The sequence below is a fragment of the Panthera tigris genome, chromosome B2 (assembly GCF_018350195.1).
Source record: "Panthera tigris isolate Pti1 chromosome B2, P.tigris_Pti1_mat1.1, whole genome shotgun sequence".
Taxonomy (NCBI): Eukaryota; Metazoa; Chordata; class Mammalia; order Carnivora; family Felidae; genus Panthera; species Panthera tigris.
The window spans coordinates 130,576,036-130,598,629 of NC_056664.1; the positions used below are offsets into that span (position 1 = coordinate 130,576,036).

Sequence of the window (22,594 nt, forward strand, 5' to 3'; positions counted from 1 at the left end):
AGCACAGAGCCTGACGCGGGGCTCGAACTCACAGACCGTGAGATCATGACCTGAGCCGAAGTCGGATGCTTAACCGACCGAGCTACCCAGGCGCCCCTCAATTTCATTTTAATAATGACTTTCTTTTAGTAATTTAATATATAGAAGTTCCTTATTTGTTCAGTACTATTGTATTTATTATTCTTCATAAGAACCATTACATTTTAGGGAAAGAGAAATTATGATACCTCAAGTCTCTAAAGCAGATTTTTAAAAACTGAAGAGAGAAAAATAGTAATAATATAAAGAAGAAAAATTCTTAATATTGGAAAAAATATTAAAATACTATACCTTATATTCCTTTTTCCATGCTTCAAAAAGATCCATTGAAGTACTTCCTTCATCAATGAATTCAACATCAAATCTATGTGATTTTGCAAATGATAGCAATGCTTTCATAGATCGCTCTGTCTCACTTACTGCCCACAAACCCCGGCTGGTGGTGGGTATTCGATCATCCACCAGTCCTTCTTCATCTTCTATCATCTCCTCAAATATTGCAGTCTGGCCTTTGACTCTGAAAACAAACGAGAACAAAACAACAGTAACTACTGTCAGTGGGTAACAAGCATGGTAAAAGTCCTACTGGCAGAGCCAATCGAGTAGCAAGGTCAGTAACTTTTCATCAATAACTTTCAATATCATGTCTACAAGATCATGCCTTCAAGTCTTTGGAAAACTGCAGCAATTCTGAAAACGCTGGAGGCATAATAATAAATTTGTCCAGTGTCTTGACCAGCAGTCTGACATCATAAAAAATGGCTATAAAGTTCAGGCTAAAATCTAGCTATGAGAATTACCATAATATAAAACACAAACTACCACCACCACCAACCATGGAAAAACAAACACAACAAAATGATAAGATGATCTCAAGGTACACTGTTGATCTGTTTATTTAAGGTGACCAGAACTTAGCCTTTTCTCAATTTCTGTTTCTAAAATAGGAATAATTTTGCTATACCATAGCTATTATGATTCACTGGGTACCTTAATCCTTGACACAGGATGAAAACTTCAAATTTGTGTTGGAGAAAGTATATTGAAAACTAACCTTTTATAGAACTCCTACCATGTACTATGCTAAGCAATTATGTGCATTTTAAAATTTAATATTCATAAACAACTCAATGAGGTAAGTGTTGTTTTTATTATCATTTCATGAATGAGGATACTGAGGCTTAGAGAGGTAATCCGCCCACAATAGTGGGGAGGGATCTGAGTTACAATGTGTTGGACTTGAGAATCTGTCACTCCTCTAAACTGTCCCTCCATTACACATTATTAGATGACATGAGTATTTGGAAATAACTTTTTAAAAAAAAAAATTTTTTTTTTAACGTTTATTTTTGAGACAGAGAGAGACAGAGCATGAACAGGGGAGGGGCAGAGAGAGAGGGAGACACAGAATCTGAAACAGGCTCCAGGCTCTGAGCTGTCAGCACAGAGCCCGACGCGGGGCTCGAACTCACGGACCGTGAGATCATGACCTGAGCCGAAGTCGGACGCTTAACCGACCAAGCCACCCAGGCGCCCCTGGAAATAACTTTTATGTAAGTAAAACTGAGCATGTTAAATGATCACATGCCAAAGTTCACTGAATTGATGTAATTAAAGAAAAAAAAAAAAACACAGGAAGGTTCCATGAGGAAAACACAGTCTTATAAATCGAAACACCAAGTCTTATAATGGTTTCACTTTCCTGATGGTAATCAGAGAACTCACGTGTGGGAAAACAGCTTTGATTCATACTCTGTGAACAATTCATCCGCCTTACAAAAGACACAACTGAAAAAGAAAAAAAATGATCAGAGAGATACTTGCAAACATAACAACAAGGTAATTTCTAAAAGAGGCTTATTAGTATTTTATATTTCACTTTTTCTTTACAACAAATAGGCCATTTAAGAAAAAAAATTACAGAAGCGCCTGGGTGCCCTAGTCGGTTAAGAGTCCGACTTAGCTCAGGTCATGATCTCGCAGTCGAGCTTCAGATTCTGTGTCTCCCTCTCTCTCTGCCTGCGCCCCCCTCCGCCCACCCCGTCTCTCTCTCAAAAATAAACGTTAAAAAATATTACATAGTTTTCAGTATGTGATTCTTGAGAATTTTTTAAAAAGTACATTAATAATACATCTCTTTCCACTTTTGTCTGAGTTTAAATGAAGAAACTTTTATTAGATGAGCCACTGTTCCTTCTCTCAGAAGAACGCTAGCATAATGGAGTGATGCCATTTCACTGCATGACCTCTCCTGTCACCTACCAGTTGAGAGGAAGTCTGGTTGGTCGGAGGTGGCAGATTGTTGCTGATTCAATAACATTACGAGATGGAGGTCCCTCCAGGTTTTTTACAGCCTCTCTTACTAGCTTCTGGAATTTATTCAGCTCTTCCATTTGTGTTGTAAGTAAGAACTGAAGACCTCTGCAGTCATGGAACCTGATTCACATCACCAGCATCACCACACAAGGCAAACAAAAGAACAATGGGTCAATTTCCTCAAATTCACAAAATGATCATCAGGTAAAGTGTCAAAGAAATTGTGCAACATTCTACGTAGCCTACCTTGAGTGAATTTACTTTAGTAGTATGTTCAATCTACTAGGAGACAAGGTATAACAACATTGGGTTATTTACTGTAAAAGATACCAAAATTCCGATAGTCCCTGTCCTCAGGTCCTAAAACAGAGTCTGCAAAATCTGTCTCTGGCTCAGGTGTCTTTGAAAGACCAAGATTGCCACATTTTTTTCTTTTTTAATGCTGATTTACTACAAATGTCCCTCCTGAAATTCTTGTTTTATATATGGAGAGGGAATTATAGGATGAAAAATAAAGAGAAAAATTGAAAAGAAGAAAAACCGCCAAGAGTTCTATTCCTTGCTACAAAGAGTTTACAAATACATACACACATATATATGTGATATGTGTATATATGTATGTTATCACATATATTTATATTATTTACATATATATACATTTTATTAAGCATTCACTATATGATGTCAGGCACTTTGCCAAGCTCTTTCCCTATATAATCTCAACAGATACTATTGTGCTCATGTTATGGATGAAGCCTAATGAATCAAAATGATTTAATTAAAGTTAAAAGTTATCATGTAGCAGTTAGGAGTTAAACCCAAACACAATGCTCTTAACTGTTTTTAATAAACTGAGTAAAATGTGCTAAGGAAAGAAATGTATGGGTGTGTATGAATGGGTTTACGAAACAAGAAAGAAAGCCTAGAATAATAAATCAGAAAATGAAAATACAAATGGGATTTGTTGGCTTAAGAGTATATCCTTCTCCTTCCTAAAATGCCATAGACACTTTTCTCCAAATTGTTCAAAAGAGTCCACTCTCCTTTCTGAAGGCTTCCTCAGTATTTTACAACACTAATCAATATTTCTTTCTGTCCATGAAGTTTATTGAGAATATCATTCATATTAGTCCTTTGTCATCTTCAAGTTTTTACACATAATCATATTTCTCAAATTGTTCACGGGTTGGTCTTCTCATTAAGATAATATTTAGAAGATAGAATTAGATCGTATCTTTAAAAAATATGTAATACTGGGGCGCCTGGGTGGCTCAGTTGGTTAAGAGTCAGACTTCAGCTCAGGTCATGATCTCAGAGTTTGTGAGTTTGAGCCTCGCATCAAGCTGTGTACTGACAGCTCAGAGCCTGGAGCCTGCTTTGGATGCTGTGTCTCCCTCTCTCTCTGTCCCTCCCCCACTCACACTCTGTCTCACAAAAATGAATGTTAAAAACAAAATTAAAAAAAATTTTTTAAAAATATGTAATAGACACAGAACAGGTGCTCAATAATTTCTAAAAGAATTTGCACAGGGATACAAGAACACAATTAGGTTAGGTATCAGTATTATTCACAAATTATGCGACTAGGGACTAAAAAATGATCACAGATCAGCATTTAACAGTGTTAGCAATATTCTCTCTCGTAAATCCTTTAAGTTAAAAAGAACACATAATAATAACATTATACTAAATGGTATGCACTGTTTTAAGTATGCAAGCACCTTGCAGATATTAATTTACTAATCCTCACGATTATGCTGTGTGGTTTTATAGATGAGGAAACTAAGGCACAAAGAGCTTAAATAACTTTCCCAAGGTCACAGAGCTAGTACGTGGGGGAGTTGGGATATGAACACAGGCACCCTGACTCAAGAATCCACCTGTGCTCTTAATCACTAAAATTTTCCTTTCCTAAGAAGTGTTAAGAAACAAACATGGATAATTTGGCTTCTGAGACTCTGATCTCACTGAAAAACACAGCAGCAGTGCTAAAATAATCTTTGAATGTATATTTAATATAGAAAATATTAACTTACCTAGAGGTAATGTAAGTTATACATTTAAAAATTTTTAAATTTTATTTCCAGTATAGTTAGCATACAGTATAAGTTACACATTTGGAAGTGTTTTCTTACTTTCTATTGACATCTAATGTTTCTGAGAAAAATGTGTAATAAATGGTATGTTTTACATTACCTATAGGTCCCATTACAGCCCTGGGACCTACTTTTAACAGGACTATGTTCACATATACAAGAATTTGCAACTTTTAAATAGTTTCTATGTGATTTAAGAAAAAAACCTTCAAAATAATTTTAATATTTTCTTATCAGCTAATTCCACAACGCTGGCAGAACACATTAGCATACAGCTCTAAAACTGGATAAAATGAATCACGACTTAAATGACAACTTATCCTGGAATGGTGACTCTTGGGTTTAAGAGAGAAAAACGAAGTGCACTAAAGAGTATAATGTCCTGCATATATCTCAGAAACTAAGCCTTCAAGTTCTGTATGGTGAAAAGGAGGATGACTATACCTCTGAATTAGTAATGGCACGTGGAAAATGTAGTAGACATTTGGAAGGGCTTTTAAAAGAGTAAAAGAAAACACTTTAAAATGTTTTAAAGATATTCTTATGCTGAAAACTAACACTAATCCCAAGGCTGACCTTATACTGGGATATGATCTGAGAAGCAATAAAAGATCCTCTCTCTTTCCCCTCCCTAGAATCAACAGTCCTCCCACAACATCTCAATTCCTCACATTAGAACGACATTCCTTTGGGTTAAACCACTGAATTATTTTTGAAAAAAAAAAAAATAATAATAACTTTGGTCTTTGGAAAGAATTATTCACCATTTCTACATCAAGAGCAATAATCCAACTTACCTACAAAGACTCTGAAGAATGGTGAGCGTTGATGAGAAGAGAGAAAGATGGGGGAGACCGCAGGAAACTCTAGAACACAAAACCTGGGCCCCTCTGGTGCTATGATGGTTATTAGTCTCTGGGGCTGAGTTACACAGTGGAAGCATGAATGCCTTACCTCAATTCTCCAAAACAAAGTCTATTTCAAGACTTTGCTTAGAGTTGGCTTTGGGTGTGTCCAATGAAGATACAAAGAATATACTTTAAGTATATTAAAAAAAAAAAAAAGCACTAAAAGGGGAATATTTTAAGATGACTCATATATAGAAAACAGGTTTCCTTTTTCAGACTTATATCTAACGTTTTAGTTTGAAATCTACTCTTAACAATATGTAAACTCCAGATGTTCGTAACCACAGTATGTTCTGATATTTAATTGCACCTCTTAACATCAAATGATCTGAATATTTGGGGTCACTACTCATAAAGTTATTCTATTCTGTACTATTTCCTTACTTCTCTGACATAGAAAGCTTCCCAGTTTGTTGCTTGTAGTGGCTGGTTATTTCATTTCGCACTCGCTGAACAAGTTCCTCGTCAATAGAGAATTCTATTGCTCTGTGGATCACATTCAGCCACCAAGGAGAATTTGAATAAATCTGTAAAAAAGACAACAGCTGATCGGTTCATGTTTTTTCAGTACTATGTTTTTGTTTTTAAAAAATTTTTTTTAACATTTATTTATTTTGGAAAGACAGAGACAGAGCACTAGTGGGGGAGGGGCAGAGAGCGAGAGCAAGAGAGACACAGAATCTGAAGCAGGCTCCAGGCTCTGAGCTGTTAGCAAAGAGCCTGATGTGGGGCTTGCACCCACAAACCGTGAGATCATGACCTGAACCCAAGTCGGACGCTTAACCGACTGAGCCACCCAGGCGTCCCATTACTCACTATGTTTCTATCACTGGGAAAGGTGCTGTGAAAAAAATCAAAGGAAACAATAGCATGCTACTTTCCAAGGAATTATAAGGAAATATATATAGACTGTATACTCTATATATAATGGGTGTGTACTACCTTTGCATACATAAAGAGAATACCCACCTGTTTCCTGACTACTGTGGATAAATGAGAACTTACTGTATATATACTTGTGTAACAAAGTTGTGCTAACAAAATACATTATCAAAATGAAAACTCAGTATTCACTGTATATATTTGAAAAGGTGGCAGGTCTCTTTCTCAGCATAATAAAGACATCCTGCTAATCCTCAACCAACTGAACTAGATTCTACTCCATAATACTCCGATAACTGGCAAAATTATATGCCTGAATACTAAATAATTAATGCACTAGGAAGAATAAAATGTGGAGTAACTGGTTAGAATAAAAAAGACTGTGTGTTCTGTGTAGACTCCTCTTCAGGTTCGCTACTGATTTCATAAAAAAATTTAGGGGCGCCTGGGTGGCGCAGTCGGTTAAGCATCTGACTTCAGCCAGGTCACGATCTCGCGGTCCGTGAGTTCGAGCCCCGCGTCAGGCTCTGGGCTGATGGCTCAGAGCCTGGAGCCTGTTTCCGATTCTGTGTCTCCCTCTCTCTCTGCCCCTCCCCCGTTCACGCTCTGTCTCTCTCTGTCCCAAAAATAAATTAAAAAAAAAAAAAAATTTAGAAATGACAAGTGGCACGTGTTCCATAAGAAAAATACCCATGTTTCTAATGTTCTGACATCTTAAAAGAAAAGATTTTGTAAATATACACACTAAGATCAGAAGGAGGTGAGGCAAGTCTTTACTTTCTTCAAAAGACAACTTGTTATCTCACCAGATAAGAGAAAACCCATCAGAGCTTAAAAAAAAAATGAAAGAGAACAACTTCCAAATGGATGATTTATCTACGTATCTGCTCCCATCCGAGTGCTAACCAGGCCGGACCCTGCTTAGCTTCCGAGATCAGACGAGATCGGGCGCGTTCAGGGTGGTATGGCCGTAGACTCTACGCATCTACTCAATCAACAAACACTGCTAACAGCAAACATATGTTTATTATGGGATAGGCATCATCCTAGGTGCTAAGAATTCCAAGATGAATAAGAAAGTTCAAGTTCTTCTCCAAAGCAAGACACAACCCGAAACGCTCCCGGAGACAAGCACAGGTAAGGGGAGGCCTTCTGGGGACGCACCTTTCTCTGGAGCTCCCGGACGGTCTGCTGCACTGGCTGCACAGCTTGCTGTGCTTCTGCAACTTCCGTGTTACACTTGCTCATGTAATGCTCTCGCAGCTGTTTGGCCTGTGTTGAATCAGGAAACAAATATAAACTTTCATTCCAGGCCTAGAAAAGAATTCAGTATAATGCTGCAAGAACAACGTGGTTATTTTATATATGTAAAGTTACTTAACACAGTTTAAGCACAAAACTTCCAAGTATGCTGTCAAGGACATAAAAACCATGCTAGTAATTCCTAGGATATATATGAAAGAGATCACATCTACCTGTAAGTCACAAAATTTAAGAAATCCCAAGGTCTGCTTCCCAAATTTCTATCTAAGTTTTTAACCAGAAAAAAAAAGCGGGGGGGGGGGGGAATGGGAAGAACAGTAGTAGTTCAAAATGAGACAAAACAACATTTTAGAATTTGTCTGACTTACTTATTTCAATTTCTTGGAATTACTTCAGCTTAGAAATAACACTTGAGAATATACAGTAACATAGGCGTTGTGGACTAAACTGTGTTCCCTCAAAAACCATACGGTGAAGCCTTAACCCCCAAATTGAAGACAGGGCCCTTTAAGGAGGTAATTAAATTAGTAAATGCAGTTAAATGAGATCATAAAGGTAGAGTCCTAATCCAATATGACTAGTGTCCTTAAGAAAAAAGAAGAAAAAAAGGAGAGACATCACGGATGCAAGCACACACAGGACATGTCATGTGAGGACACAAATGAAGGCAGCCATCTGCAAGCTGAGGAGAGGGGCCTCAGGAGAAACCACTGCTGCTGACGCTTTGGTCTTGGACTCACAGCCTCCACAAGGGTGAGAAATAAATTCTTCTTGTTTAAGCCACCTAGCCTGTGGTATTTTGTTAAGGCAGCCCTAGCTGACTAATACAAAAGGATTTACAAATTCTTCCCCTTTCAACTTTCCCAGGTAAGAAGGATCACATTACTTGCAAGCAAAAGAAATACTGAAAAATTTTGCCCTTATTAATTCCCACTAGGAAACTTATACAGTTCTCTACTCTCTTCCATTTAACTGAAATATTTAACTGGTTCTTGAAACTACTTTATGAAAAAAGAGAGGGGATCAAAGGTGATATGGGATAGTGGGAGGAAAACCAGAAAGACTACTGAACAGGAAATCCAAACGTTTCCACTTAGAAGTGGGTTGAGCCATGTGAAGTTGTCAACACTAGACCCTTGGACTTACAAAGATGGCAATTTCATGAGGTTCCACTGAACAGATACATGTCTTTGGATTAGCCACTTCCCTGGGCTTCTGTTATTTCATTTGCAAGAGCTGGAGGTTGAAGTAGATAATTTCTTGGATCTGTGGTTTCACATTCTATAGGAGTCAGGCAAAACTGATACTATGGTCTCCTTGGAAATATATCTATACAGTGCGATACGCTTTTCTTCTTCCTTCTCTCATGATGCATTTTTCTTGTTCCTGTCACATCCTTCCAATTAATTTCTGTTAAAATTCCTTGGCTATAATTATTTGATCATCACAGCTATCTACCAACAGACTCGACGGCCTCCCAGAGCTTCCTGTCGCTGAAGGCATTTAAGCAAAGAATTCCTGATGTATGTAAGGTGAGACGCCTACACAGGGAAGAAGATTTCACTCCAAAATCTCCAACACTTAGATTTGCCATCTAACATCAAGAAAGGCCTGTACACACTTCTACAATCTCACTTTGTATTTTAATTCAAATAAAAAAGGTCCCACTTACAGGTTCAATTCATTTCAAAAGTATCTACTACTCTTTTGATTTTAGCTTTGCTGTCTCTGACTTTTAAAAAGATAAAAATCCATGGGGCCACTAGCATATCAGGCTCATTAACAATTTACAGTGAAATAATCTGTACCATTCTTTCCAATGAAGCAAGACTCACTACAGAAGTAACTTCTTTGAGAGTACACAAGAAACGGCACCGAAATATTGAATTTATTTATGCCTAGGTAATACACAGAAAGGTGGAGGAAGTGCAAAGCTTTTTATTTTTACTAAACCACATCTTTTGCAGATCTGTCACGAGATCAACAAGGTCTTCCTTCCTTTCCTTCCTTCTTCCCTTTTGCTTTCCATGTGCTGCTGGCTACCAGCAACCTTATCTACAAAAGCAGTTACCATATAACTGCAAGTGGATTACAAGAGAAACAACATAATACGGAGTACTGCAACTGTCTACCATCCAAAATCTCTATGCAATTCTCTACCAACCGAGGCAAAATTTGGAACATAAAAGCAGCAGAAAAAAAATATCATTACTTTTATTTAGATGTGGTATGCCCTAGAAAATGTTAATGAGATGGATTATTAACATTACATGAGATGGATAAATGTTGAGATGGATAAAGTCTGAAAAAAATTCTTTTATAGACTGAATAAAAAATTAATTACCTCTTCTTCAAGTCTGCCATCTCGTAAGGTAGGAGGTATTCCTGGGTGCTTGGCTACCAACAATTCCATCAAGTTATGGGTAGCATGAAGTCTCTACAAACACACAAAAGGCAGTAATTTTGAGAGCCAATGCAGTGGACTCTAAAGGGCGAATCCACTATTAATACAGCATATAGATTACTAACACATTAAGATCAGATCGCTGAAAACTTGATTCCTCTAACACAATTTGAGCACCAACTTCCTCAGAGAAAACCAAAATCAGTTTCATAGTAAAGGTCTTAGTTCATAATGGCATAAATTTTCTTCATTTAAAAATATGCAGTCTTATGAAATATACCTATGCATTTAGCAGGATGTCTGATACAGGTACATGTCTTCTATTATACGTGCATATGTCTACATATGGAACTACATATGATTATGCCAAGTAAGTCCAGTAAAGTAGAAAGGCTGACTGCGCAGACTTGACTCCTCTTCTGGGAAATGAGTCTGCATGAACCTACCAATTATATTATGATATTATCATAATGAAATACATAGGAAAACACAGCTGTGACCTAGATCTGTTGAACTGAAGGGCTGGAAAGGGGAGAAGCTGGAGGTAAAGACTATTGGAAGAAGGAGAAAACTGTATCTTTTATCTCTGTATTCAGTATAAACCAGGCTTCTCACTATGATACTGAGTTTGCAGCTGGTTAAAGGCTCCCCCTGGAGTCAAGCAAGGGCTGTGAGAAGAAATAAAGTGAAAGTAATTTCTATCTGTTAACTTGACTCTTTACTTGGGAAGACAGCTAAGGGCTAAAGAATTATCAGAAAGAGTCCTGGTAACATCTGACTTGGTGCCAGTGATTCGAGACTATAAAGGTTTATTGCGTCTGGCTACAGATTACAGGCCATGGTAGAGATCTTTGTAGAGTTCATCTCTGAAGAGTCACTTCAAATGTCTTAGGTCTTTTCAGCATGGCCACATGAATAATACAATCAGCAACACTATCCGATTTAGTAGCAACAACAAACCTGTAAATAACATTACGGAAACAAAGTGGTAGCAACTCAGCTCCTCTTCTCTGTGTGCGTCTGTGGAAGAGGACTTCTACTGCTTCCTGAACAAGGTGGAGGAGTGGACTGGGAAGAATACCTCTTTCCACCCCCTTCCACATTTTATCCCAAGGGAGCAGAGTGGCTAATCTGACTGAATAGAGCAAAACATTCAGTGGGCCACGGTTTCCCAGTAGATGGGATTATTAAGACCAAAAGGAAGAAACAGGCTGACTGATTACTCTTCACTCTTGAACCATCAGGCACACTGGACTTAACTGTCTTCTTGCCCACTTTTCTACTTTTATTTCCTTTATTCAGGAGCATGTTCTCTTTGTACTTCTTCCTTCTTCCACGAGGCAAACACGTTTGCTTCTGACCCAAGGTCTGAATTCTATAATCCTTATCCATACAGAAGGCTTGTATTTAATTTTCTCCTCTTTCCCCCCAAACTCTTCCTAATACTCACTGAGGCACATGTGAACATGTGGGTCCCAAGGTCTAGATTCTGAATGATAAAGAAGTCCCATTAGGGACTCAAATCTAAACTCACTAAGACTAATAAAAGTAGTCCTTATTTACCATTTAGCTAGAGAGCCTTGTCTATATGACCCACTGGACAGAAATAAGAAAGGGAAGAGATTCAAAATTTAAATAAATGTTGAAATTCAAATATTCAACTCTTCCTAAAAAACCTCTAAAAATTAAATCAGAAGATCAGTGGGAAGGTTTTATTACTAAGTTCCACTGCTTAGTTTACAGCATTTTTCTTCTTTCAGTCAAAACTATGCCACTGTGTTAACATTTATATGCAAAAGTGATAAACCTCACCCCGTTCTTTTAAGCACAAATACTTTAACCTGTTTTTCTAATGTTGGTTAGATTTATCTAGTCAGCCTTGTGCCAATAATGGCCTGAACATACGGAACAGTAGTGATTTTCAAACTTTCATCTATCTACAAATCACCTTGAGTGCTTATTGTTGAAAGCACTGAATCCAAAACTTCATCCTCAGAGATTATGGCTCAGTCCATCCATTTTGTTACCCTTTATCTTCTTAAATATTCCGAAAAATTATTTTGTAAAAAACAAATGGATGATATACTTGAAATTGTTTAGTTTTTACTCACTTGGAGTGAATCGGTTTTGAGCTTTCCTTTGTGTTCCTCAGATGAACGCAACACTTCTCTGTACAGTTCTGCTGCCACGGCATACTCACCTGATGAATTAAGGTGATTTAAAGCACAAGAAAGTCATCTATTTCGCTCCCAATGTGATCTGGTTATCTAGTATCTGAAAAGATCTACTATAAAAATGTAACAATGATTAAAACTCACTACTTTTTAAAGAAAAGAAACTTCACTTAATATGAACATCCCAATAAAAAAGCTGACGATAGCTGCTCTTGTTCACTCCATTGCAGAGAACACCAATCAGAAATATTTATGTTTTAAAATTATACTGAAAAACAAACTAAATTAACTTTCAATTTAGACAAATGATTTTCCTCTTACTAAAGTTAAAGGGTGCCAATTAGTAGTCATTTTGATGTTTGAAATTAAGGATAAATTTATAAATATTCAAAACACTATGATCAACCTACACATAATTCTCAGATAAATCATATATTCTTCTTAATAGGTATTGTTCTTCTTGGTGGCCAAATGATTTGCAATGAAAAACCACATTTCCAAAACTTAGGGATTCTTTCCATTTCTGGTCACATGAATCTCAATCAGTCTGAAATTAATGATTTTTTAAATTATTATTCATAAGTAGCAACTCACTCAGATAAAGTAACTTAAAAGTATCAAGTAAAGTACAGGCCCATAGGTCATATCTAACCCTCTGCATTTTTGTAGGGTATCGGAACTCAGTCATGCTCATTTGTTTATGTACAGTCCGTAGCAGCATAGCAGCGTTTGCATTACAACAGTAGAGCTGAGAGGTTGCGACAGACCTTCTGGCTCAAAGCCTAAAAGATTTTTTTTTACTAAATTTTTTTTAATGTTTATTTATGTTTCAGAGACAGAGAGGGACAGAGAATGAGCATGGGAGGGACACAGAGAGAGGGAGACACAGAATCCAAAGCAGGCTCCAGGCTTTAAACTGTCAGCACAGAGCCTGATGCGGGACTTGAACCCAAGAACCGTGAGATCATGACTTGAGCCGAAGTCGGACGCTCAACTGACTGAGCCACCCAGGCGTCCCTAGCCTAAAATATTTATTATCTGGTTCTTTCAGTAAAAATTTTCTGACGCTTCAATAAAAGGAGACAGGAAACATTTTAAATGGCTTGAATAATAGAACTTATCCTATTTGCTGCCTGAGGAAAACCTCAAAACTGATTATTGAGACATAAAATAAAAATCTAACAGGAAAATCACAAGATACAAAAAAAAAAGAAGAGGATTTTGCTTTTGTTTGCTGAGAAAACTTTTTTCATAATCATCACATACATTCTTTTCTTTTCACTGCAAACTAGTTTTATTAATATCATGGATTTAGGACTTTGTTCACAGCCACAGTAAGATATTTATATATATATATAAATTATTATATATAAATACTATATTTATATTATATTTCATATTATATTTATATTATATATATATACAAATTATGTTGGTTCTCTTTTTGTTAAATCTGATTATATACATAAATATATATACTTATTATGATAAAATATTCCTAACATAAAACTTACCATATCAACCATTTTTAAGTATGCAGTTTAGTGGCATTAGGTACATTCACATTGTTGTGCAAGACATTTGCTTTTATACCATTGCTTTATACTTAGTTCTACAAGCTACCAAATACAAAGTTTTCTAAAGCATACATTTCACAGTATTTTACAGTCAATTTCTATTGACTTTGATAAAGGAGAATATTATTTTTGCAAAATTACTATCACATTATAATGTAGGAGTAACACTCAATTATCTTCACACAAGAAGCTCTCTCTTTTTAGTTTTGAAGATTCTTGTGAAGCTTTTCAAAAGACTGCAAAAGATTCTATTAGTATTTATACTATTATTTATAAAGAATAATTCACTTAATTCTTTCTTAATTACTATACTTTTTAAAGGTGGCTAGCCTATAATACAAGCAGTTGAATTTTAACTATTCACTATAATACTTTTTAAAATGTTCATTTAAAAAATATATGCTTTCGGGCGCCTGAGTGGCTCAGTCATTAAGTGTCTGCTCTTGGTCAGCTCGGGTCATGATCTCATGGTTCATGAGTTCAAGCCCCACAATGGGCTCTGTGCTGGCAGTGCGGAGCCTGGTTGGGATTCTCTCTCTCCCTCTCTCTGCCTCTCTCCTGCTCTCTCTGTCTCAAAATAAATAAACTTAAAAAAAAAAAAATGCTTTCTAGGAAAGACCCAAAAATATGCACGTTCAAGAAGTTATACAAGTTTAAACCAAATTTAGAAATACCCATTCTTTGCCACTTGATGGCACTAACTTTTCTAAGTAAACTAAATAGTACTGAATTTGATACTTGCCAAGCTAATTTTCTCCAAAAAATATGTCCAGAAAACATACTGTACAAAGTTGGAATAACACGTTTTTAATAGCATGATCAGTGAGGGCCTTAGAATATGCACTGTATATCATACATATTTGTATATAATATAAGCAAATCCCTCAAATTTGCACTTAATTTCAGATTTCTTTTAGAAGTCAGATCTCCACTGTCTGATTTCTATATTGGAAAATATTAAATCTCTAAGTCAAATATGTAATGTTACCTACAAAAATGGTTAATATACTACTATTAAGCAACGGAAACTACAAGTAGTAAATGTAATTACTAATTACAATTAAATTAAGAATGGACATAACCTTTATTAATGCACTTTCTGATAGGAATTTCTCTTCATCAACCAAGTTTTCATGCACAGAAAGACAAAGAACTCTAATGGGAATGCAGTCGAAGCTTTTTGAAAAGAGCAGTAAGACACCTCCCGTTAGGCCTCAGCTTGGTATTTTGCTTCACAGCCCACTGCACACTGAGCCTTCCAGAATGCTACATATAAGTGCTTAGAAACAATCAGATGAATCATTCCTTTTACAATCCTCTACCACACATAACTTCATAGCAGGGAAAAGAAGGTAATAAATCTGAAAAGTAAACTAGAAAAGAGGCCAAGGGAAGAAATCCATTCACTCTCTGAGCTTGAGTCATAAAAAAATAGAATAAAATGATGATTGCAGTTTTAGAATCAAGATGGGAAAACGAAATTTATTTCTATTATTGTGATAATCTGCAAGTAATATATTAGTGACTTTAGAAATCTTTGATGAAGAGCTTCAACTTACTGTAGATAGCATAATATTGAGGTTTAAAATGTCCATTTGATAAACAAGCAGACATAGTATAATAAAAAATTAATTTTTAGTCAAAAGATTCAGGGCAAATTCTCTGTCGTTTATTAGCCATAATCTTGAGAAACCACCTAAGCCTTCTGAATACCAGTTTTCTTATGTGAAATGGGAATAATACTTTAATCATTGGGCAATAATGAGGATAAAACAATATATACTTAAAGATGTTAGGTATAATACAAAATGCTTATAGAAAGTGATCATTTCTCAGATATGATGCTAGATTTTAAAGACTTGAAAATATTTTATTTTATTTTATTTATTTATTTATTTTTAAAATTTTTTTAACGTTTATTTATTTTTGGGACAGAGAGAGACAGAGCATGAACGGGGGAGGGGCAGAGAGAGAGGGAGACACAGAATCCGAAGCAGGCTCCAGGCTCTGAGCCATCAGCCCAGAGCCCGACGCGGGGCTTGAACTCACGAACGGCGAGATCATGACCTGAGCTGAAGTCGGACGCTCAACCGACTGAGCCACCCAGGCGCCCCAAGACTTGAAAATATTTTAAATAGTACATTGATTATTCACATATCTCTAAGAAGAGGCCTATGTATTTATGTGACACTCAAGTATTCTGTAGATTTTAGTCACAATTATCCCACTCAAATAATTTGGGACTGTGCCAGAATATTATTAGGTAGGACACATAATTTCCCAATTTTTGCCTAATTACTTCTAAGCTGAAATAAAGGAAAGTTAAATTTTTTGAAAAAAATTTTTTTCTATTAAAAAGTCGTATGGTGACAGATGGTAGCTACACTTGTGATGGTCACAGCATAACATATAGAGCCATCCTATTACTATGTTATACACCTGAAACTAGTGTAACATCGTGCTTCAACTATGGTTCAATTAAAAAGAACAAAATAAAACAAAAACGCTGCCTGATACTCTTTCACTACACATTTTAAAGGACTGATCGTTTTAAGATTTTAGATCGATTCCGGAAAACTATAATCACAAGCACACTTAGTAATTGAGAGGGCAACGACAATAATGGTGATGATTAATAATTTGAGAAAATCCAGATTTGCAAACACTGCTAGCTAAATTAAGTATTTCTCAGGCAATGTCCTTGAGAGAAGATTTGTACATAAAGTTGCATGTAGTATATTTGCACAATTTTTAAGAAATATGTAATAATGTCTTTTTTCTGTTATTAGTTATTGATAATAAAAATCTGCATATGAACAGGTTGAGAAGCGGTAAGAATCTGAGGTTACTTCATATTACCATGGTTACTAACACCACTCTTCATTTATGTTTCTATCGAGTTTCCAATGTACATCAACACTTCACATTAAGAATAATAATACTTCAAGGGGGGCTAAGTGAGTGGTACTACCTGTATTTTATCGATAAGGAAACTGAGATCCATAAACTTTGCACAATATACCTAAGTTCAGAGTGCAAAAACTATAGCAAGTAAGAAGGCCCATCTTTTTCACAGTTCTTGTCTAGAGCTACTTCTACTCATCCTCTGTGAGTCTTCTGAACTTTACGCAAGTATTCAGGACAAGGGACACTTTCTAGTGCTGGTTCTGTTATGCTGAAAAACTAATAACCAAAGACAGACCACTCAGTTCAAAGAGGCTTAGAACATTTCCTTGTATTAGACAGAAACAAATTTCTCTGGGCAACTAATTTCTTTAAGGTCTTATTAGGTAAACAAGAAAAATAGTAAATTCTCTCCATGACTGTGTACTCAAAGAGACTAACTGATTAGCAATCTTTGTGGGAAGGTCAAAAGAATTGGAATTTATTCCAATATGCCTTTTTAGTTCTAACAGTGAAGAGCTATATACATGACTTTTGTGAGGAAGGTAGAAATAAAGAAGCATTTACATATCTTCAATTATAAAAGTGCTTAAAACTGTACCTGACCATTATGAAATACTTGTATGATTTTAAGAACTATATTCTACTTAGTTTTGGAGAGAATAAAATCAAATGATCTAAACCAAAGCTATAAGAGAGGTTTTAAAGGTAGTTTTGTAAAAAGGCACATTTACATCAGTAATTTTCTCATTACTTACAAGAAAGCTCTTAAACGTCATGGTGTAAAAGCTATAAAACTATGCAATCTTATATTACAAATACAGTAACAGATTAATAACAATAGACTCTGTTGAACAGAATATTCAGTGATTCACTACAGGTGCAAAAAAATAACACTTTAGTTTAGATAGCCAGAAAAATTACCATAAAAATTTAGAATAAATTTCTCAAAGAATGAATGCTTCCAACACAAAGATAGAGGCACTGTGCTTAGTGCAAGTTTAGTATAAAAGCTGAGGTCATGGAAATGAGGCTAGTGAGTAACTGAAATAGAACGCTGATTTTACAATTTTATATTCTCAAGAGCACTGTATGAATGAGAATTCCACTTGTTTCTACATCCTTGCCAACATGTGATCTGTTTAATTTAAGCCATCTTAATAAAGGCATATAAGGGTGTTCTTGTGGTTTGAATGTGCATGTACCTAATGACTAATGATGATGAATATCTACCTTTTCCTATGTTTTATTTGGCATCTCTATATATTCACTGAAGTCTCTGTTCAAACACTTTGTCTATTTGCATTGGGCTGCTTTCTATTATTGGTTTTTAAGAGTTCTTTTCATATTCAGAATAGAAGTCCTTTCTCAGATATGTGATTTGCAAATATTTTCTCTATTCAATGCCTTATCTTTTCTTTCTTTCTTTTTCTTTCTTTTTTTTAATCTTTACTTATTTTGATTTATTTTTGAGAGAGAGACAGCAAGCACGGGGAAGGGGCAAACAGAGGGACAGGGACAGATGATCCGAAGCAGATTCTATGCTGACAGCAAAGAGCCCAACGTGGGGCTCTAAATCAGGAACTGAATCATGAGATCATGACATGAGCCAAAGTCGGTTGCTTAACCAACTGGGCTACCCAGGAGCCCCTATCTTTTTATTTTCTTAAGAATGCCTTTTGTGGGGTGCCTGGGTGGCTCTGTCCATTAAGTGTCCAACTTTGGCTAAGGTCATGATCTCATGGTTCGTGGGTTCGAGCCCCGTGTCAGGCTCTGTGCTGACAGTCAGAGCCTGCAACCTACTTCAGATTCTGTCTCTGGCTCTCTCTGTCTCTAAAATAAACAAACATTAAAAAAAAATTTTTATAAAAAAAAAATGCTTTTTGAGGAGTTGAGTTTATTAATTTTGATGAAGATAAATATATCAATGTTTTCTTTTATGGATTGTACTTTTGGTGTTTACCAATCTATCAATCTTTACCTAATCCCAAGTCATAATTTTTTTATCCTTTGTGTTTTTCTCTAAGTTTTATAGTTTGAATTTTTAATTTGTTTCATATCTTCTGTATTATGAACTGTTTATACAATGCAACGTTAAAGTTTTATTTTTTGAGTATGGATATCTAATTGTTCCAGCACTATTTACTGAAAATATTAACTTTTCTCCACTGAAATACCTTTGCATCTTTGTGGAAAAATCAAATGAACATAAATAAGTGGGACTATTTCTGGACTCTATTCTGGTCCATTGGTCTACTTGCCTATCTTTATGCCTATGTCACACTGTCTTGATTATTGTAGTTTTAAAATATGTCTTGACTCAGGTAGCATAAATCTTCAAACTTTTTTCTTTTCTCAAGTTGTTCTGGCTAGGTGAATTTCAGAATCATCCTGTCACCTGCTATAAAATAGCCTGTTAAAATTTTGACTGGAAAATTCTGATTGCATTAACTATGTATCAATTTAGGATGAATTAGTCTTAACAATAAAGAGTTTTCTGATCCACAAACATGGTATAATTAGGTGTTCTTTAATTTCTCTCAGCAATGTTTGTAATTTTCAGTGTTTTTGTGACTTTTGTAAACATCTTACACATCTCTTTTCAAGCTGATGCTTAAGTATCTCATATTTTTTTGATACTACTATGAACAGTATCATCGTAATTTCTAATTATTCATTCCTAGCATATAGGAATAAAATCAGTTTTTATATACTAATCTTGTATAATGCAACTTTGCAGAACTCACTTATTAGTTCTAGTAATTTTCCTACATGGATAATCATATTAGCAAATAAAGACAGTTTGATTTACTTTTCCTATTCAAACTGGTAACTTTTATTTCTTTTGTCTTGCAGCACTGGAGAGAATTCAGGTAATGTGTTGAACAGAAATGGTGATGGGACATTCTTGACTTGTTCATGATCTTAGAAAACATTCAGTTTTCAACCTTTAAGTATAACATTAGCTATAGATTTTTCAGAGATGCCTTTTAACAAAGTGAGAAAGTTATCTTTGATTTCTAGATTGCAGAAAGTTTTTTTCAGGAATGGATGTTGCATTTTATCAAATTCTTTTCCTACATTTATTGAGGCTCACAAAGTTTTTCCTTCTCAGTTAATTTCGTGAATCATGTTAATTTTTTTAAATTTTATTTTTAATTTTTAAAATTTTACATCCAAATTAATTAGCATATAGTGAAACAATGATTTCAGGAGATTCCTTAATGCCCCTTACCCATTGAGCCCATCCCCCTCCCACAATCCCTCCAGTAACCCTCAGTTTGTTCTCCATGTTTATGAGTCTTTTCTGTTTTGTCCCCCTCCCTGTTTTTATTTTTGTCTCCCTTCCCTTATGTTCATCTGTTTTGTCTCTTAAAGTCCTCATATGAGTGAAGTCATATGATTTTTGTCTTTCTCTAATTTCACTTAGCGTAATACCCTCCAGTTCTATCCATGTAGTTGCAAATGGCAAGATTTCATTCCTTTTGATTGCTGAGTAATACTCCATTGTATAGATATACCACATCTTCTTTATCCGTTCATCCATGGATGGACATTTGGGCTCCTTCCATACTTTGGCTATTATTGATAGTGCTGCAATAAACATGGGGGTGCATGTGTCCCTACGAAACAGCACACCTGTATCCCATGGATAAATGTCTAGTAGTGCAATTGCTGGGTCGTAGGGTAGTTCTATTTTTAGATTTTTGAGGAACCTCCATACTGTTTTCCAGAGTGGCTGCACCAGCTTGCATTGCCACCAACAATGCAAAAGAGATCCTCTTTCTCCGCATCCTCGCCAACATCTGTTGTTGCCTGAGTTGTTAATGTTAGCCATTCTGACAGGTATAAGGTGGTATTTCATTGTGGATTTGATTTGTATTTCCCTGATGACGAGTGGTGTTGAGCATTTTTTCATGTGTCAGTTGGCCATCTGGATGTCTTCCTTGGAGAAGTGTCTATTCATGTCTTTTGCCCATTTGTTCACTGGATTATTTGTTTTTTGGGTATTGAGTTTGATAAGTTCTTTATAGATTTTGGATACTAACCTTTTATCTGATATGTCATTTGCAAATAACTTCTCCCATTCTGTCGGCTGCCTTTTAGTTTTGCTAATTGTTTCCTCTGCTGTGCAGAAGCTTATTTTGATGAGGTCCCAGTAGTTCATTTTTGCTTTTGTTTCCCTTGCTTACGGAGACGTGTTGAGTAAGAAGTTGCTGTGGCCAAGATCAAAGAGGTTTTTGCCTGCTTTCTCAAGGATTTTGATGGCTTTCTGTCTTACACTGAGGTCTTTCATCCATTTTGAGGTTTTTTTTTGTGTGTCTGGTGTAAGAAAGTGGTCCAGGTTCATTCTTCTGCATGTCGCTGTCCAGTTTTCCCAGCACCACTTGCTGAAGAGACCATCTTTATTCCATTGGATATTCTTTCCTGCTTTATCAAAGATTAGTTGGCCATACGTTTGTGGGTCCATTTCTAGTTTTCTATTCTGTTCCATTGATCTGAGTGTCTGTTCTTGTACCAGTATCATACTGTCTTGATGATTACAGCTTTGTAGTATAGCCTGAAGTCTGGGATTGTGATGCCTCCTGCTTTGGTTTTCTTTTTCAAGATTGCTTTGGCTATTTGGGGTCTTTTCTGGTTCCATACAAATTTTAGGATTATTTGTTCTAGCTCTGTGAAGAATGCTGGTGTTACTTTGATAGGGAACGGTAATTAATTTTTAAATAGTAAACCAGTCTTGCATTCCCAGAATAAATTCTACTTTGTCATAAAGTAGTACTTTTTTTTTAATATATTGTTAGATTCACTTTGTTAAAAATTTTTAAAGAATTTTCTATCTATGTTCTTGAGTGACACTGGTCTCTAGTTTTGTAATCAGGATACTGGTGCCTCAAAGTAAGTTGAAAATTATTTTTTCCTTTTTAATATTATAGAAGAGCTTATATGGATTTGATATTATTTCTTCCTTAAATGTTTGGTAGAATTGACCAAGGAAGTCACCTGGGCTTCTAGTCATCTAGAATTCACTTTGTGGTTAAGTTTTTTAACAGTAAAATTAATTTCTTGAATAGATACAGGGCTATGCAGGTTATCTAGGTTATCTATTTCTTATTGAGTTGGTTTTGGGAATTTGTGTCTTCTAAAGCACTTGTTCATATATGTAAGTTGTCAAATTTCTGGCATAAAGTTGTACATAAGATTCCTTCACAATTTTTTAAAGATCTGTAGACTCTGTAGTGATGTTGCCTGTCTCATTCCTGATTCCTACTAACAGTAATCTGCGTCTTTTCTTTTTTCCTAAACAGTTTGACTAGAGGATTATAACTTCCCACTGATCTCAAATAATCAGCTTTTGATTTCATGGTCTCTTTTTACTGGTTTTGTTTTCTTTTTAATTGATTCCTGCATTGATCTTTATTATTTTCTGTCTTTTCCTGACTTGGTATTTCATTTGCTTTTCTTTTTTTAGTTTCTTAATTAGGTATCAGCTGAGGTCAATGACGTACAACTTTTTTCCTAAGTTAGTATTCAGTCCTATAAATTTCTCTTTAATCACTGAACAAGATTCCACAGCTCTTGATGTTTTCATTTTAATTCACTTGAAAATATTTGCCAGTTTCCCTTTTGATTTATTCTTTAACCCAAGGGTTACTCAGAATTATTTTAATTAGTTTCAAATTATTTGGGGACTTTCCAGTTATCTTTGATACCTAATTTAATTCCATTATGGTCAGAGAATGTACTTTTTAAGATTTGAATCCTTTTAATTTTTTTTAATGTTTATTTATTTTGAAAGGGAGTGTGAGAGAGAGTGAGCAGGGGAGAGGCAGAGAGAGAGAGAAGAGTGAAGAGAGGAGAGAGTTAGAGAGTGAGAGTGAGAGTGACAGAGAGAGAGAAAGAGAAAGAGAAAGAGAATCCCAAGAGGGCTCAATGCAATGCGGGGCTCAAACTCATGAGCCGTGAGATCATGACCTGAGCCAAAAATCAAGAGATGGATGCTTAACTGACTAAGTCACTCAGGCGCCTCAAG

The 22,594-nt window shown here is 35.7% G+C and overlaps 1 protein-coding gene across 3 annotated transcripts in view; it reads right to left on the minus strand.

The window, feature by feature from the left end:
- Positions 1-22,594, minus strand: part of SHPRH (SNF2 histone linker PHD RING helicase) — a 95,064-nt gene that overhangs the window by 39,140 nt on the left and 33,330 nt on the right. For all 3 annotated transcript variants that reach the window (XM_007093724.3, XM_042987273.1, XM_042987274.1), the window contains exons 15-21: positions 12,020-12,108; positions 9,849-9,941; positions 7,406-7,513; positions 5,744-5,886; positions 2,302-2,475; positions 1,765-1,827; positions 331-556 (exon numbers count right to left, since the gene is read on the minus strand). In XM_007093724.3, coding sequence (XP_007093786.2) covers positions 331-556; positions 1,765-1,827; positions 2,302-2,475; positions 5,744-5,886; positions 7,406-7,513; positions 9,849-9,941; positions 12,020-12,108 — 896 coding nt within the window. The remainder of the gene's footprint in view (positions 1-330; positions 557-1,764; positions 1,828-2,301; positions 2,476-5,743; positions 5,887-7,405; positions 7,514-9,848; positions 9,942-12,019; positions 12,109-22,594) is intronic.